This window comes from Caretta caretta, chromosome 1 (genome assembly GCF_965140235.1).
Source record: "Caretta caretta isolate rCarCar2 chromosome 1, rCarCar1.hap1, whole genome shotgun sequence".
NCBI classification, from domain to species: Eukaryota; Metazoa; Chordata; order Testudines; family Cheloniidae; genus Caretta; species Caretta caretta.
This window is the reverse complement of record NC_134206.1, coordinates 117,878,106-117,895,115: the sequence shown is the minus strand read 5'-3', so window position 1 is coordinate 117,895,115 and position 17,010 is coordinate 117,878,106. Positions and strand designations below refer to the sequence as shown.

The window sequence follows — 17,010 nt, the reverse complement described above, 5'->3', positions numbered from 1 at the left end:
GTCATTTTGTGAATTGCTACTTTGATTTACAGAGAGCAGCTCTCTTTCTGCACTGACTTCAGTATGGTATGTCTCAATTGTTAATAGCAACTACGACATTTCTTATCTGGAGCCACAAATTTGGATACATTGCTTGCTGTTGTAAAGAGCAGAATAAAGAGTTGTAAAGAGTAGTATTCACAAATTTGGATACACTGCGTGCTTTTGAAAACTCAGTGTCTAGTACGGCTGTGGGAAAAACTGATTTTTTTGGTTCACAGACAGTTCCAAAAAAAACAGAAATTTGGCTTGACTAAAACCATTTGGAATTTTGTTGTGAATTGAAAAAGGAATGCAATGTTGAATTGAATATTTTATTTTGTTTTGGGGGCATATTTAACCTTTGGCTTTTTTAAAATAAAAGCAAAGGAAATGAAGGGCTAGATTAATAAAACTGGTGATGTCAGGTCTGCCTTTGTACTAAAAGGCTAGTGGTTAAGGCACTCACCTGGGATGTGAGAAACCCAGACTTGAATTCCTGCTCAGGAGCAGAGACTGGAGCTGGGGGCCTTCCCCCTCTTACGTGAGTGCCCTAACCTTGGGCAACAGAGACATCCTCACTCTTTCTGTGAATCTAGCCCACCCATTTTTTTTTTCAAATTTGCAACTAGTTTTGGTGACCTGAAACTATATTTTTTCAGTGAATAAACTATTCAGCCAAAAATTTGGATCTATCTCAAGTGTCTGGGTTAAATTTAGTTGTATTTTAGTTGAATTTATTATTTGATTTGGATTTGATTTGTATGTTTGCATGACTAGAATGTCTTTGTTTACATTTCTTGGTTATACTGCTTATAAAGCATTAGATTCCTTGCTAGTCAGTGATTTTTATTTTAGGTTTGCATTGTCTACCTACAAATACTGTATCACTGTGTTCAAACACAGGTAGGAAATCATATTTAGAAAGTAAAATTGTAGCAGTACTGCACTCTTTCCATGTAATGTTTGGAAGTATTTGTAACAGGAAATGGGATAAATTTTGGAATTAACCTTTGAAATCCCCTAAAAATTACCAAAAACCATATATTTGAAATTACTAATAAGGAGACTTAATTTTGGTTAACGGACAGTGACCCAGGATCTGAAGTTGTCCTTAATACTTTACTTAATACTTTCTTTGCTGTGTTGTCCAGTGTAAGCAAATAAATCCAGAATGCTGAATCTGTAACAAGATAGATTGGAATGATACATAGTTAGAATGGCTTTTTTTCAAATAACCTACACATAATTTATGCTGTCACTTTGAAGTTGACTATATAATGATTGATGCAAGGAGTGGTGGAAGTAAGGGAGTCCCTGCTACAGGAGACAACCACCCCCAAAAAAGTGAGTAGCTCCAGTTTGACTTTGACTCTGCGTCTACTTGTAGCTGTCCCAGAAAAGTCAGTAGTGTGAAACTGAATTGACTTTTAACAATCACACTGAATACTGGCAATTAAATCTATCAGTTGTGTTAATTTTCCGCTTCTGCTTGGCAAAGCACTGAGCATAGTCAGTGCAAACTCAGGAGACAACAATGTCTTGGTTTACATTTGTAAGGTTATTTTTAACCATAAGAGCTAGAAATTTAATATTTTAAATGAATGCTGAAATTTTTCAGAAAAGTATAGCATTGGCCCTTACACTCACTCGAGACAGCATCATAGTTGCCACTTTCAAGGGGATTTTGTCAATATCCAGTATCAAGTATTGATTAGAGTGAGGTATTGGTGGGGTAAGAGATTGTCAGGTTTCCATTTGCAAATCTGCTAGTGCACATCAAATTTGACAAGCAACCCTGTTATTCCAGTCTTGGATCTCTGTTCAAAAATGGCTTGTGGTAATAAGATATTAGCTAGAAGCCAGACTGAGCCCATAAAATTAGTGTCATTTGCAGTCATGGCCATCTATGGGAATCTATCCCAAATGTGTAGGATTTCATCAGGGACTTTAGCAAAAATATGAGTCTCTTTCCCCCCATCCTCCTTCATTACTTGGTTTTTGCGCATTTGGCCACATTTCTATATTAATCTCAGAAGAGGGTGTTTCTAAAGCAAGTTAAGACTGGAGAGTGATGATGTGCTTACCTATCATATCAATTGCAAAATCAAAACATTTAAAAGCAGGGAAGTTAACCGGACTCTCCAAATCTTAAGTGGCCAGCATAATAAAACCACCATTTACCACAGAAAATAAAGTTAATTTAATCCTTAATTCAGACCCATGGATATTTTAAAGTATCTTTGTTATCTAAATTTTTTCTCTTAAGAGATAGTGTTAAGTGAGAAATACTGCTATGCTGTAAAATTTTTTGAGTAAATTATTTGTAATGGCTGTTCCTTGAGAAGAATACAAGTAGTTTAATAGGTTAGGGATACTCTTCCAAGCTCTGCCCACTTGATGCCAAAATGAGGCACTGCATGTCTTAAAGTTTGGCAATGCACAGGAGGTTATTGAGGGCTTTGCATAGATGGGGTTCCCAACTGTGGGTATTGAAGGGACACACATTCCTATTCTATGCCAACCACATCACCCCAAAATCTTTTGATAAGTCTGCATTGCAACTGGGAGGTGTGATTGCAGCATGTGTAGACATACCTTTAGCTAGATCAAAAGTGGCTCAAATAACAATAGTAGTGAAGCTGTGGCAGCATAACCTGGGAACATAATAAAGTTTAAGCTACTTTAGACCTAGCTAGATCAAAGCTAGTTCAGGTATGTCTACGTATGCTGCAATCACACCTCCCAGTTGCAGTATGGAAAGACTATTGATCAACAGGAAGGGGTATCTCTCCATGGTGCTGCAAGGCCTGATTGATCACCTATAGTACCAGAAGATTCACCTGCAGTACCAGAACTTTAGCTGAGACTAGTGCTGTATTTGTTTACATGGGGAAAGCTTCCAAACATTTCAAAAAGGAATCAATCACAAACAAAATATTTTTTCCTTCCGAGAAATTGGCAGGGATCCTACACAATTGCTTGGTAAGGTATACCAAGGCCCTTGTGCCTTTGTGACCTTGAAAGAGTATTTCTTTTTCCTGGTGTGAGATTGTCTTCAGCGCAAAAAAGACAAGACTGTCAATATTCACGAATATCTTCCCTCATAGTGATCCACCATCCTAGAGGGACAACTGTTGGAGTGTCTTTTCAGTTCCCTCATGTCCTCCCACGCGGGAATCATGAACCAAACGAATGAGCTCTCTTCTTAGAGCCGTAGGCATCACCCACATCTTTGATGTACATTCCAATCCCATCAATTATTTCAACATTTCCTTCAAAAGATTTGTAAGGTGAATTCTCAGGCAGAGCATTATTCCCAATCCAACCTGCACCTACAACTCCTTGGGTCATTAACCCAGGCATTTATTAAATAGTCTGACTGAAAACCTGATCCAGCTATGTCAAGGTTCAGGATGTTATTCCAAATCTAAGAGAATTTATTGAATTCTCTTAGGTTTGGAATAACATCCTGAATCTTTTCCTTTTAGGAGGCCACAGGTGCTAGATTAAGGATGTGTTTTACTAGAATTGATTAGTTTCAGAGTAGCAGCCATGTTAGTCTGTATTCGTAAAAAGAAAAGGAGTACTTGTGGCACCTTAGAGACTAACCAATTTATTTAAGCGTAAGCTTTCGTGAGCTACAGCTCACTTCATCGGATGCATGCAGTGGAAAATACAGTGGGGAGATTTGTACACAAAGAGAGCATGAAACAGTGGGTGTTACCCTACACGCTGTAAGGAGAGTGATCACTTAAGGTGAGCTATTAGCAGCAGGAGAGCGGGGGGAAAAACCTTTTGTAGTGATAATCAAGGTGGGCCATTTCCCGCAGTTGACAAGAACGTCTGAGGAACAGTGGGGTGGGGGGAATAAACATGGGGAAATAGTTTTACTTTGTGTAATGACCCATCCACTCCCAGTCTCTATTCAAGCCTAAGTTAATTGTGTCCAGTTTGCAAATTAATTTCAATTCAGCAGTCTCTCGTTGGAGTCTGTTTTTGAAGTTTTTTTGTTGAAGAATTGCAACTTTTAGATCTGTAATCGAGTGGCTCAAGAGATTGAAGTGTTCTCCAACTGGTTTTTGAATGTTATAATTCTTGACGTCTGATTTGTGTCCATTTATTTTTTTATGTAGAGACTGTCCAGTTTGACCAATGTACATGGCAGAGGGGCATTGCTGGCACATGATGGCATATATCACACTTCTAGATGTGTAGGTGAACGAGCCTCTGATAGTGTGATTGATGTGGTTAGGCCCTATGATGGTGTCCCCTGAATAGATATGTGGACACAGTTGGCAATGGGCTTTGTTGCAAAGATTGGTTCCTGGGTTAGTGGTTCTGTTGTGTGGTGTGTGGTTGCTGGTGAGTATTTGCTTCAGGTTGGGGGGCTGTCTGTAACCAAGGACTGGCCTGTCTCCCAAGATCTGTGAGAGTGATGGGACGTCCTTCAGGATAGGTTGTAGATCCTTGATGATGCGTTTGAGAGGTTTTAGTTGGGGGCTGAAGGTGATGGCTAGTGACGTTCTGTTATTTTCTTTGTTGGGCCTGTCCTGTAGTAGGTGACTTCTGGGTATTCTTCTGGCTCTGCAAGTCTGTTTCTTCACTTCAGCAGGTGGGTATTGAAGTTGTAAGAATGCTTGATAGAGATCTTGTAGATGTTTGTCTCTGTCTGAGGGGTTGGAGCAAATGCGGTTGTATCGTAGAGCTTGGCTGTAGACAATGGATCGTGTGCCCATCGCTTATTAGCAATGTAGTGTCCAGGAAGTGGATCTCTTGTGTGGACTGATCCAGTCTGAGGTTGATGGTGGGATGAAAATTGTTGAAATCATGGTGGAATTCCTCAAGGGTTTCTTTTCCACGGGTCCAGATGATGAAGATGTCATCAATGTAGTGCAAGTAGAGTAGGGGCATTAGAGGACGAGAACTGAGGAAGCGTTGTTCTAAGTCAGCCATAAAAATGTTGACATACTGTGGGCCATGCGGGTACCCATTGCAGTGCCGCTGATTTGAAGGTATACATTGTCCCCAAATGTGAAATAGTTATGGGTGAGGACAAAGTCACAAAGTTCAGCCACCAGGTTTGCCATGACGTTATCGGGGATACTGTTTCTGATGGCTTGTTGTCCATCTTTGTGTGGAATGTTGGTGTAGAGGTCTTCTGCATCCATAGTGGCCAGGATGGTGTGTTCAGGAAGATCGCCGTTGGATTGTAGTTTCCTCAGGAAGTCAGTGGTGTCTCGAAGATAGCTGGGAGTGCTGGTTGCGTAGGGCCTGAGGAGGGAGTCTACATAGCCAGACAATCCTGCTGTCAGGGTGCCAATGCCTGAGATGATGGGGCGCCCAGGACTTCCAGGTTTATGGATCTTGCGTAGCAGATAGAATACCCCAGGTCGGGGTTCCAGGAGTGTATCTAGGCCCGTTGCCAACTGTGTCCACATATCTATTCAGGGGACACCATCATAGGGCCTAACCACATCAATCACACTATCAGAGGCTCGTTCACCTACACATCTAGAAGTGTGATATATGCCATCATGTGCCAGCAATGCCCCTCTGCCATGTACATTGGTCAAACTGGACAGTCTCTACGTAAAAAAATAAATGGACACAAATCAGACGTTAAGAATTATAACATTCAAAAACCAGTTGGAGAACACTTCAATCTCTTGAGCCACTCGATTACAGATCTAAAAGTTGCAATTCTTCAACAAAAAAACTTCAAAACAGACTCCAACAAGAGACTGCTGAATTGAAATTAATTTGCAAACTGGATACAATTAACTTAGGCTTGAATAGAGACTGGGAGTGGATGGGTCATTACACAAAGTAAACTATTTCCCCTTGTTTATTCCCCACCCTCCACCCCCACCCCACTGTTCCTCAGACGTTCTTGTGAACTGCTGGAAATGGTTCACCTTGATTATCACTACAAAAGGTTCCCCCCCATCCCTGCTCTCCTGCTGCTAATAGCTCACCTTAAGAGATCACTCTCGTTACAGTGTGTATGGTAACACCCATTGTTTCATGTTCTCTATGTATATAAATCTCCCCACTGTATTTTCCACTGAATGCATCTGATGAAGTGAGCTGTAGCTCACGAAAGCTTATGCTCAAATAAATTGGTTAGTCTCTAAGGTGCCACAAGTACTCCTTTTCTGTTTATAATTGATTACACACTGACAAATCTTTTCCTGCTGCTCCTTACTTAGCCAGCCAGTCTGGTTTCTGTTTTTGGATGGCTCATGGATCAGTTTTACTGTGAGCCTTAACCTTTTTAATCAAAGGGGGCTTATGTAAACAAAAGACTAACTCAACCATATTAGATACTAAAATAGGGTATTTTATCATGGAGCCATCAGTAGAGGTAAAACCACTTCTAAGCCAGAAAAGTAAAAATTCTGTTAAGGAGTTGTGCACCCAAACAGTGTCTGAATACGGTATAACTGCATAATTTTCCAGCTATGCATATCTCTTTGGGACATGGCTCATGTAATTCTGGAATCACATGGGGTTCTTTCCCCAAATCTTTTACCACTGTTTGACAAATCAGCTTGTTAGTCAGATCTAAAATTAACCTGTGCTTCATCAGAAAATCTGCTCCCAACAGGCTGTGTGGTTTTGGTAACTTTGCCAGAAAAAACACACCTCCTGCATAAAACTCCTATGTGGGCTATCAGTGGGTGTGGTAGGCTGTTTCATAAAGGTTTCAAAAGACATGACTCCTCTTCCTGCCAGTGGTGACATGGCTGAGTGAGGATCATTTAATACAGATATATTTGCATCTGGTATCAACAATAAACATTATCTTGTGACCCCTGATGAAAGCTGACAGTTAGTCTCCCTGGTCTGTCTGTACCTAAGGAGGACATTATACGACATGATGGAGTCTGGTGGCATGGTTGTGAATGTGTATACTCTCCCTCTCCCCCTCACCTTACTTGGTTTCTGGAGCCACAGGCCTGATTAACTGGTCCAGAAAACCAGGTATCCCATTCCAGTAGAAAGGAGGAAGCTGCTGGATTTCTGATTACTCTTCCTCATTAGGATCCAGTTGCGTGTGTAACCACTTCAGTTCCTTCACTTGAGCTACAAAGGTAACATTCGTATGGTGAATATCTGCCACTGTTTCATCTCACTGATTCAGTGAATCAGACTGGGCAGGGGCCCACAGGCTCCACTGATCCCACCCCCCACCCCAAAATGACTTAGGAGTTCTTGAATCTTGATTTAGTGAAGGATTAGGGTTTTAACAGGTCATAGTACTGATTAGGTTCATAAGAGTTTCTGTGCTCTAAGCTTCTGGTTTTTAAACCTTAGCAGAAGCCTATGTTGGGGCTGACTGGGAGCTTTTCTTTAGTCTGAGAAGTCTCAAACCTCCACTCTATTGGTCAAGACTTGGTTGCAGGAGCATGGCTGGGTGCTTCAACCCATTCACGTCCTGCTGCAGCTACAGGAAACTTTCTGTTTTTACCCCTCGTTGGTTGCACAGTCTCTTCAATGACTATCTCAGCAGCTTTGGTCATCAGCTCCAACATTAGGGTCAGTGCTGATTCCTTGTTCATATGCGAATCTTCTTTCTTTTTAATAGCAGGCAAAACATTATTAATTAATAAATCTACTTATTCAGGAAAATCCCCTTGCATGTTAGTGCTATCCCAAGCTCCAGCTGTCTTTTCATGATAGGCACGAGGAAACAACTTTCTTTTAATATTTACTAACTGTGCCATCCCAGCCTATACTGGATATAAAATCTCTTCCAATTTATCCAGCATTTCAGCAAAATCCTTAGCTCCTGACTGAGAATGTGGTGGGAGAACATACCATAAAGAAGGCTCCCCTGACATTTGTAAAACCTTAAATCAATACCTATTATCCGATTGAAACATTTGACTATTACTCACAGTTCTCCTAGTGTGCAGGGCAATTAGATCACCCTTTTTAAACAGACCAACATTTTTAGTTACCAAATCCAATGTTTTAACATCCACTACTGCCACAGGACGATGTCCCTCGTTTGATCTCTCTGGATCTTCCCTTTCCACTTTTGAGGTACTACTGTTTAATACCCTATCTGGGGAAGATAGGCTGGGGGTTTGAAAATGAGACACTTGTGCTGTACCAGATTCTGCATACAAAGGGTTACAAAATCCACTCCCATTTCACCTATCTAGTAGTGCTCTTGCGGTTTCATAACAGTAGTAGATTGCAGGATGCTTTGTTCAGCAGTGGTGTTTTTTTTTTAAAAAAAATCTTATAATTTGAAGGGACGGAACATTTGGTGCTGCTCACACTTCACCCACAGGATCAAGGAAAAGGTAATCTGTTCTAAAATCTGGAACAGAACCCTCCCCCCCCCCTTGCTCCAGCAATGAAATTACAGGTCTTATCACAATCCAAACTGTCCTCCCTTGAGCTGCTCTCTGAGTCAGAATCTGTTTGATTTCTCAGTCTTTGAGTTGTGGACCTGGTCAACACTATACTATACTTCTGTTCCGGTTCCTCCTCTGTCTTATGTCCCTGGGAAATCAGAGTGCCAGGTTTAATCTCTGACAAGTCTTCACTAAAAAAACTGAGTATCTTCCTTCATTTCCAAAAATATCCAATCATCTTCTAAAATAGGATTATGCATTATGTACTCCTGGCATACATTTTTGGATTCTCTTTGGGCTGGAATCAATGCAGGTAGAGGGAAGGTGCGCAATCACTAGTGGATGTTTCCCAGTGGTCCTTTGGATTTTTTAGGAATCAAAGGGTAGGTGCTCAATCCCCACCCAGTACCTAATTTAGGGTCTTCAGTCACCCTGCACTGGAATCAAATTTTTTTTCCGATGAAGGGAAAAAGTGCCTCAACTTCCTGAACACCCATTTGTGCACCATAATGCTGGTAACCTATCATCTTTTAAATACCCCTCTTAGAGTCTCCAGACTGGAATCAATACAGGTGGGGGTAGAGACATGATCATTTTCTACACACCCTCTTCAGTCTCGGGACATGTAAGCGGAAGGAAGAAACACGGTCAACTTTCTAAGCACCTCTTTGGCAGCCAGATAAGATGCCCTTGTGGAGGTCTTCGGCCTCTTTGTGGATTGGATTTTTAAGTAAGTGATAAATTACCTTATTAGGGGTCTTTGGCTTTTCTGTGAGCCAGAATTAAGAAGGGGGTAGGAAACGTGGTCAACCCTGCCCCCCTGTTTGGCACCAGAATCAAAGGCTAGTGTGCTGTCACCAGCCTTGGAAGTCTCAGAGGAAAACTCTCTCTGGCCAGTCCCTACAGCCTGTTTAAATTTGTGGGGGATTCAAGACCCAAGCTTAACTGATTGTCGGTATCTGGCTGTTCTTGGGTGGTCTCGGATCTATGTCCTTGAGCCACTACTGGGCTTCTATAACTTTTAATACCACCAAAAATCAAATCATATATTTAAAAATCAGTTCTTTTGTATAATGCGAAAAATATTTTAGTTGCAGTTGTTAACAAGAGACAAAAACAATTCCACAGTCTTTCAAAACAATCTTGCAGCTGTTTTACAAAACTTAAGGATTCTAAGTTAAGTGAGAAGCAAGAACTGCTCTTTTAAAGCCTTCCTGACTTTCCTACTTCCCAACAAACCCCAAAATCACTCAGTCATAAACTTCACAGTCCTGGGTTTTGGCAGTAACTGTAACCTTAGATTTATATGTTCCCAATTAATATTTTAAAAATAAGGAATAAAACCAAACTAAGTGATCTCTATAATCATCCTGGAGGCTCGAACCTTAAAAAAAAAATTCACTGCAATTTTACTGGAGGACTGTGAGTGATCAAATTAAAAAAACTTAGCTTAACCGACTTATGTATAAAATAAACAGGCATTGCAATATAACCATACGCTGCACTGATACTCCCATTTTAAGATGTAATGATGCATTTAGGGGTGATTACTCCCCAAATGAGGAGAACGGGTATAATCTTTTCTCTAATGATATCTCGACGGTGCATGGGTGCGCCTAATCTGAAATCAGCATATTTCTGTTTTTATAATCAAATATAATAACACCCCTTAATTAATTAGCACTAAATCCACCTACATATATTTATATGGTAAATTAATTTACCATATCTGTATTTCCGCTACCATAATTAAATATTTTCTGCTTTCTCACTGGCTATTCCACACTAAATGTCATCCTAATTAACCTCCCATAAATGCCATAGAAATAACTATCAATATAGATAATATTTTGGAAAATGCTAACATTTTATTTAAAACACTTGTAAAAACCAGCAAGGACTAAAACTTGTTTACATGTTTGGTTATGTCCTAACTTATCTTCAGCTTGCCTTCGAATTGTCTCACTTCACTTTACTCCTATTTTCCCAGGCCTTGCTTGACTATTGTCAAGCCTACTTTTAAGAAATAGATTTTTTTGGGCCTACTTACATTTCTGTATAAACATAAACAAGCATCATCTCTATTGGCTACATGGAAGAGAAACTTGATCGTCTGCAGGTTATCTGCTCCTGAAAACTCCAGTTCAAAGACCTCCAAACTATAGAAGGGAGGGACTGAACTTTTCATGCGGGTGTTAGTTCTCAGCTAAGGCTGTTTTGAACTTGTGACAACAAAAGAGACCTCTCTGTGGGGTGTGTGCCAGAGCTCATATTGAAGACCGTTGGGGTGATTTCTGGGAAGCTTATTAGCATATGTGCAGATTCTTTTATTGATTTTAATATGTTTTCTTTGTAGTGTTTATGCCCTAAGTATAAATATGCTTGCTTAGGAAGTGCTGTGTGGTAACTTGTAATTGTGGCATTGCACTATTAACAGTTTCTGAAGAGAAAGCAAGCACGCCTGTCTTTTGCTGGAAATAACACAGTGAAGCCAGGGAACTTTTCTTCAGCCTGGAAATAACCTGGTCAGGAAGGGAGAGATGCATGTCTCCACCCAATAAAGGCAATGGTTAGGGAGCTGGAACCCTGAGAGTGGGGGCCCTTGCTGAACTCTGTCTACACTGCAATTAAAACCCCCTGGCTGGCCTGTGCCAGCTGACTCGGGCTAAGGGGCTATTTAATTGCAGTGTAGACATTCAGACTTGGACTGGAGCCTGAGGCCAATGTTTACACCACAATATGCTCCTGTGATAAACTCAAATATTAATAAACTTATTGTTGCTATTGAACTACCTAATAGAACAAGGTTTAGATGGAAGACCTTTAGTACAGTCAGATTAGGTTATTGAGTTATTGGCATATCTAAATCTTGCTGTTTTTGTGGAATGCTATTTCTAGTACGTTTTGTGTTTTGTTTTATGTTATGCTCTTATAATTACAGCAGAATATAATCTTGTTTAGTTACATACATTGGGTCATTTCATTGAATTTAAGATCTCTAGGCACTGTGAGTTGTTGCAGGAGTGTGGGAGCTGCAGGAACTAGGGGTTTCCTTCCTCCTTCCTGGATCTTCTAAACCTTCTAAGCTTCTTTTCCTGATCCCAGCAGCGTCTGCAGCACTTTGAACTTCAAGAAAGTTACTTTCCCTCTATCTGTTATAGTCACAAACAGAATTAGCTGTTTTCACTGTAAAAATACATTTCTGCAGTATTTCATTGTTAACTGTATCAGAAATGCAGCTTATCCTACTATGACTGGATCTATCCATCATATTTCAACAAGTCTGGTATTTAAATTAACAATTTGTTGAAGTGAAGGGGGAAAACAGATACTTCCTTAGTAGTAACATTGCTGTCTGGTTGCAAACAAAACTGCATCAGTTCACATTTAAGGTATCTTTGTACCTGGAAAACATTTTTTTTTTTTTAAAATGGGAAGCTTTGGTGCTGGTGTACCTAATTTTCCAAGAGTTTATGGATCCGCTGGACTTTCAGATTCTTTCTCTCTCTCCCCCGTGCCCCCATCCATGGATATATATATATATATATATTTACTGTTCTTGATGCTTCTTTTGACCTAAGTATCTAGGTGTGAAAGCTTAAAGTGCTAAGGGCTTGCCTAAACACACAAACTGCATGAGTATATATAAAATCCCTTTTTAAAACTGATTTTTGTTAAGCCTGTGCAAGCCCCTATGTGAACAAACTTAAATCAGTTTGCTCCTGGTTTATATTAATTTAGCTTAATTTGGTAACTGAGCTAAATTATTTTCATAGATTAAGACCATAAGGAACAACTATGATCTCATTTGACCTCCTGCAAAACATAAGACAAAGAATCTTGCCCAATAACTTCTACATCAAGCCCCTAATTTCTGCTTGACCTATAGCATGTCTTTTGGGAAGACATCCTGTCTTGATTTAAATATGTCAAGTTAACCTGGTGCAGTTTTTATGTATAGATCCCACTGGATTGTCTAGTTCTTCATCCTCCAGGGTGGGGAGGGGTGGCTTTCTCAGACAGTATGCTTTCACAGTCAGGTTCCTTATCTGTTGTTTTTTCCCCTTCCCCATCCTACTTTTGGTTGGCATTAACTCTGACACTTGTATAATGCCACCTTTTTGCTAAATTGTATCTCAGTAGTCATATTTAAAAATGAAGAACGTGGAGGTAGAGATGGCGTTCTTTGATGTCTATACATAAACACCTGGTCCAGTTTTATCCACAGGTCTGTAAATGAAAAAGTATCTTGCTCTATAGTACTGAAGATATTTCTTTGATGACTTACTTAGGATGACCCTGGAAATTTGCCTTTGGAAATTTGTTATGCTCTTGTTTGCATGATGCATTTGATACTTTTGTAAGATTTATGTTTCTCTTTTCAGGTAAACCTAAATTTCAAAGATGGTGACCAACCCCTTGGCATATGTCAGGAAAAATACATATTAGAGAGCTAAATAAAGACTAAGGTATGAATGTTTTCTCAAGCAACAAATCCGAAAGGAGGACGCATTTGGAAGTTGTTAAATTCTGTAATAGAGCCCTCAAGTTCTCTTGAATGAATCCTAGAATCATAGAAATGCAGGGCTGAAAGGGATCTCAAGAGGTCATCAAGTCCAGCACTCTGCACTGAGGCAGGGTCAGATGGACTATCCCTGACAGGTGTTTAACTTGTTTTTAAAAGCCTCCAATGATGGGAGGATTCTACAACCTCTCTAGGAAGCCTATTCCAGTGGTTAATTGTCCTTCTAGTTAGACAGTTTTTCTTCATATCTAGCCTCAATCTCCATTGCTGCAGATTAAACCAATTTTTTCTTGTCCTACCTTCAGAATCTATGCATTATCTCCCATTGCTCAGAAATTTTTATTTTTTCCCCCAAAACTTATTTGTGTGACAGTCACTAGAAAAGCTCAGCTCAGATCCAGCAGTTGGCTGTTTGGTTTTGATTACATATTAAGATTTTACAAACATTTCTTTAAAAAAAAATACTGTGGAGTCCAAAAATGAACATAAAACCTCCCTAACTGAACAGAGAGTGAACTTGGGGGTGGATGAATTCTGCTGATTCTTCTACAGTGACCTAGGCAAGTGGAAAACTGGCAGAACACATAGTGCTGTTTGTTTCCCTCTGACAGAAACAGAATGGTTAGGGAGGAGGTTACAGTAAAATAAATGTGATTAATTTAGCTAAAATGATGCAATATTTCCTTATTACTTGGAAGGGAAGAGGTTGTCATAATGGGAAGGAGCAAGGCACTTGGAAGCTGGTTAACAGCAGATGGGTTGGGAGAGGGCTTGACACTGGGTTGGAAGAGGGCTTTGGGGTGAAGAGAGTAATTCTAGAGAAAGCAGGCCTATGAGTTGCGGGAAAAGAGGAAGATTTAGGCCTTCAGAGCTGTGGGATCTGCTGTTCAGCATTGTTTTTTGTCAGAGAAACTTACAGAGGAAGCTCCTTCTATTAGCTGAGCTTGGTTATGCACACTAATGCATGCACAAACTGTGGTATTCATCTTCTCCAGCATTTAACTGGAGCATGCATGTTAAGAACAGCTAATTCTTCCCAATGCATTGTAGAACTTTATATATGAGCTGTTTGAAGTTTGAACTGACATGTTTAATATATTCCAAGTATGTCTGGAGCTTTTTGCTTTTTCATATATGCATCCTTTGCTACTTTTTTTATTTCTGTTATCTACCCTGTAAAATACCCCCATACATTGTATAACAAAATTACATAATTTTAAAATCAGCTTCCATATAAGGATTGCATAACTAATTACAAGACTGGGAATAGCCAGAAACCTTTGAAGATTGCCGATGAGACTTGACATGCAAAAAAGGCGTAGAACATGCCAGGTTGTTAATAGAAACCTGCAACACTGAACAGTGAAAGTCTACCTATCTTTCCTTTGGAAATCCAGACATGCAAATTACACAACCAAAACACAGACAAGATTAGTCCCTAAAATAACTTGTCTGCCAGCTCTTGAATATATAGTCCCGAGTACTTAATAATGAGATACAAATGTCGCAACAAGCGCCTTCATCTCAGATTTGCACTGGAGTCCTCCTCCAACAGAAAATTCTAGACTTGTCCACACTTAAAAGTTCTGCCACTTGAACTACACTGGTGTAGTTAAAAGACCAAAAAAGCTCTACTGTAGAGGCAGTTATACTCGTATAAAAAGGAACTGAAATAAGCTATACTGGTACAGTAACTCCTCACTTAACATCATAGTTCTGTTCCTGAAAAATGCGACTTTAAGTGAAACGATGTTAAGTGAATCCAATTTCCCCAAAAGAATGAATGTAAATAGGGTGGTTAGGTTCCAGGGAAATTTTTTTGCCGTACAGTACAGTAGTGTAGTTGGGAGGTGCCCCCGCCACAGCCCACTGGCACTGGAGGCAATGAGGCAGGCAAGGAGGCTGAAGGTGCTGTAGGCTAGGAGAAGCACGGTGCGCAGCAGCAACAGCAGCTTTCCCTACTCTGCAAGCTCATCCCTCGGCCCGCCCACTCCACCCCTTCCTCCAAGCCCCCTCTCTTAACCTGGCTCTTCTTCCCCCCGCCCCCTCCCCCTTTACTCCGCATGCTGTATCCTCACTCCTCCCCCCTCCCTTCCCTGCCTCCTGCCTGCGGCAATCAGCTGGCTTGCGGCATTCAGGAGGGAGGGGGGAGGAGTGAGGACACGGCGTGCAGGCTCTCCCTTCCTCCCCTGCCTCCTGAACACCGCAAGCCAGCTGATTGCTGCGGGCAGGAGGCAGAGGAGGGAGAGGGAAGGCGCACTGCATCCTCGCTCCTCCCCCCTCCCTCCTGCCTGTGGCAGTCAGCTGGCTTGTGATGTTCAGGAGGCAGGAGGGAGGACTCAGCGCGCAGCCTTCCCCCTCCCTCCTCTGCCTCCTGCCCATGGCTATCAGCTGGTTTGCGGTGTTCAGGAGGCAGGGGAGGGAGGGGGAGCCTGCGCGCCAATTCCTCACTCCTCCCCCCCTCCTTCCTGCCCCCTGAACGTCACAAGCCAGTTGGTTGCCGTGGGGAGGAGGGGGAAGGTGTTGATCCACGGGGTCTGCTGGCGGGCAGGAGGTGCTGGGGGGGCATCGGGGTGGTGATGGGGGGGCTGCCAGCTGTGGACAAAGCAGGCAGCCAAACGATGTTATAGCGAAGCATTGCACAACTTTAAATGGAGCATGTTCTGTAATTGAGCAGGAACGTAAGATCGAAAGAACGTTAAGTGAGAGGACATTAAGTGGGGAGTTACTGTATAAGACCATTTTATACCAGTATAACTGTGTCTACGCTTGAGCTTTCACTCGTATAACTGTCAGATGAATCACACCCCTTACTGATATAGGTAAATGGGTAAAACGTGTAAACCACCCCTGTGTGTGGACCTGTTAATGCTGTGATTTAAAACTTCCAGAGGAAGGTGCTAGGTCAGCACACTTGCTTCTCCTCCCCAAAGGGATGAATACTCTTTTTCTTAGTGCCTTTGCATTTGTTCTAGGATCAGTGGGTATAGTACAGAATAAAATTTACAGTGCACTTTGAACACTTCTAGCATGTTAATGAAATATCTTTTTTTCTCTGTAGCAAAACATGATATCTCCATTGTGGTTCCTTTGCTGTATAATTCCTTTTGTTTCTTCATTCAATGCTGGTAAGTCAAACATGTTTATTAATAATTGAATTATTTCTAAAATGAGTTATTTTCAGTATATACATGAGTTAAGTAATAGCACAGCAGAGAAGGCTGTCTTGCACTCTGCCATAGCAGAGGTGTGGGTGTATTGATTGGATGCCCTTTTTAGGATGCGTGGACAGACAGACTTGTAAATGTATCAAAAAGTAAACTGTACAAATATAGAGGGAAACTTTTTTTAAAAATGGCTATCTTAATTTTTCTTAAAAATACTTAGTTCTAGAGTTAAAATGGCCTTTTTATAACAGCATTGTTTATGATCTAGCATCTGCACACCTGAGGTGTGCAATATCTCAGCACACCAGTGGTAGATATCATCCATATAGGTAATAGTGCTTTTGAGCTTACTCAGAATGTCCTGGACAGTGATCGTTGCGAATCTATTAGCGGGCAATTTCTGGCTCCAGTCATAGGTAGAGTTTTGCTTTTTGGGTTTAGGATTGCAGGGTTGAAGACTGAATTTGTAATCCTATCCCTATATTCACTTGGAAGTCACAACTCTCCTTAACTTCTGTCACAGTGAAGAATGTCTCTCATTGGCCATGGAGCTGTAAAGACATAGGATAGAAATCCTGTTTAGCATCTCTTTGTAGCAGAGTGGAGCATGAACTATGTTACTGAAGAGAGTTTTCTTTGTCTGTTATAGCATCTATAATGTCCCAGTAAGTAGAACTATTGTGCTTAGTGAATAGCAAGGCTCATCTTTCTTTGAGAGATTAAATGACTTAGTTCACAGTCTCCTCCAATAACATTCTCACGCTTCTTATTAATTCACATATATTTATCCAAAACACTCAAAAATTCCAGAAGGAGCTAATATGCAAAGTCAAGTACGCACAGTATCTCAGTAAAATAAGCAAAAAAAAAAAAAGTATACTTCTATTCCTGAAAAACAAACTGTTTTTGCAAACGATTGAAATTCAAA

At 40.8% G+C, this 17,010-nt stretch overlaps 1 protein-coding gene across 6 annotated transcripts in view; it reads left to right on the top strand.

The window, feature by feature from the left end:
• Positions 1-17,010, top strand: part of LOC125639791 (interleukin-1 receptor type 1) — an 80,686-nt gene that overhangs the window by 28,943 nt on the left and 34,733 nt on the right. For 5 of the 6 annotated variants that reach the window (XM_048857493.2, XM_048857499.2, XM_075130416.1 and 2 more), the window contains 2 exons: positions 12,776-12,859; positions 15,977-16,043. In XM_048857493.2, the coding sequence (XP_048713450.1) occupies positions 15,983-16,043 (61 nt within the window). In that variant the 5' untranslated portion in view covers positions 12,776-12,859; positions 15,977-15,982. Of the gene's footprint in view, positions 1-8,937; positions 9,121-12,775; positions 12,860-15,976; positions 16,044-17,010 lie in introns of all 6 variants that reach the window. The other variant, XM_075130413.1, reaches the window with a different exon arrangement.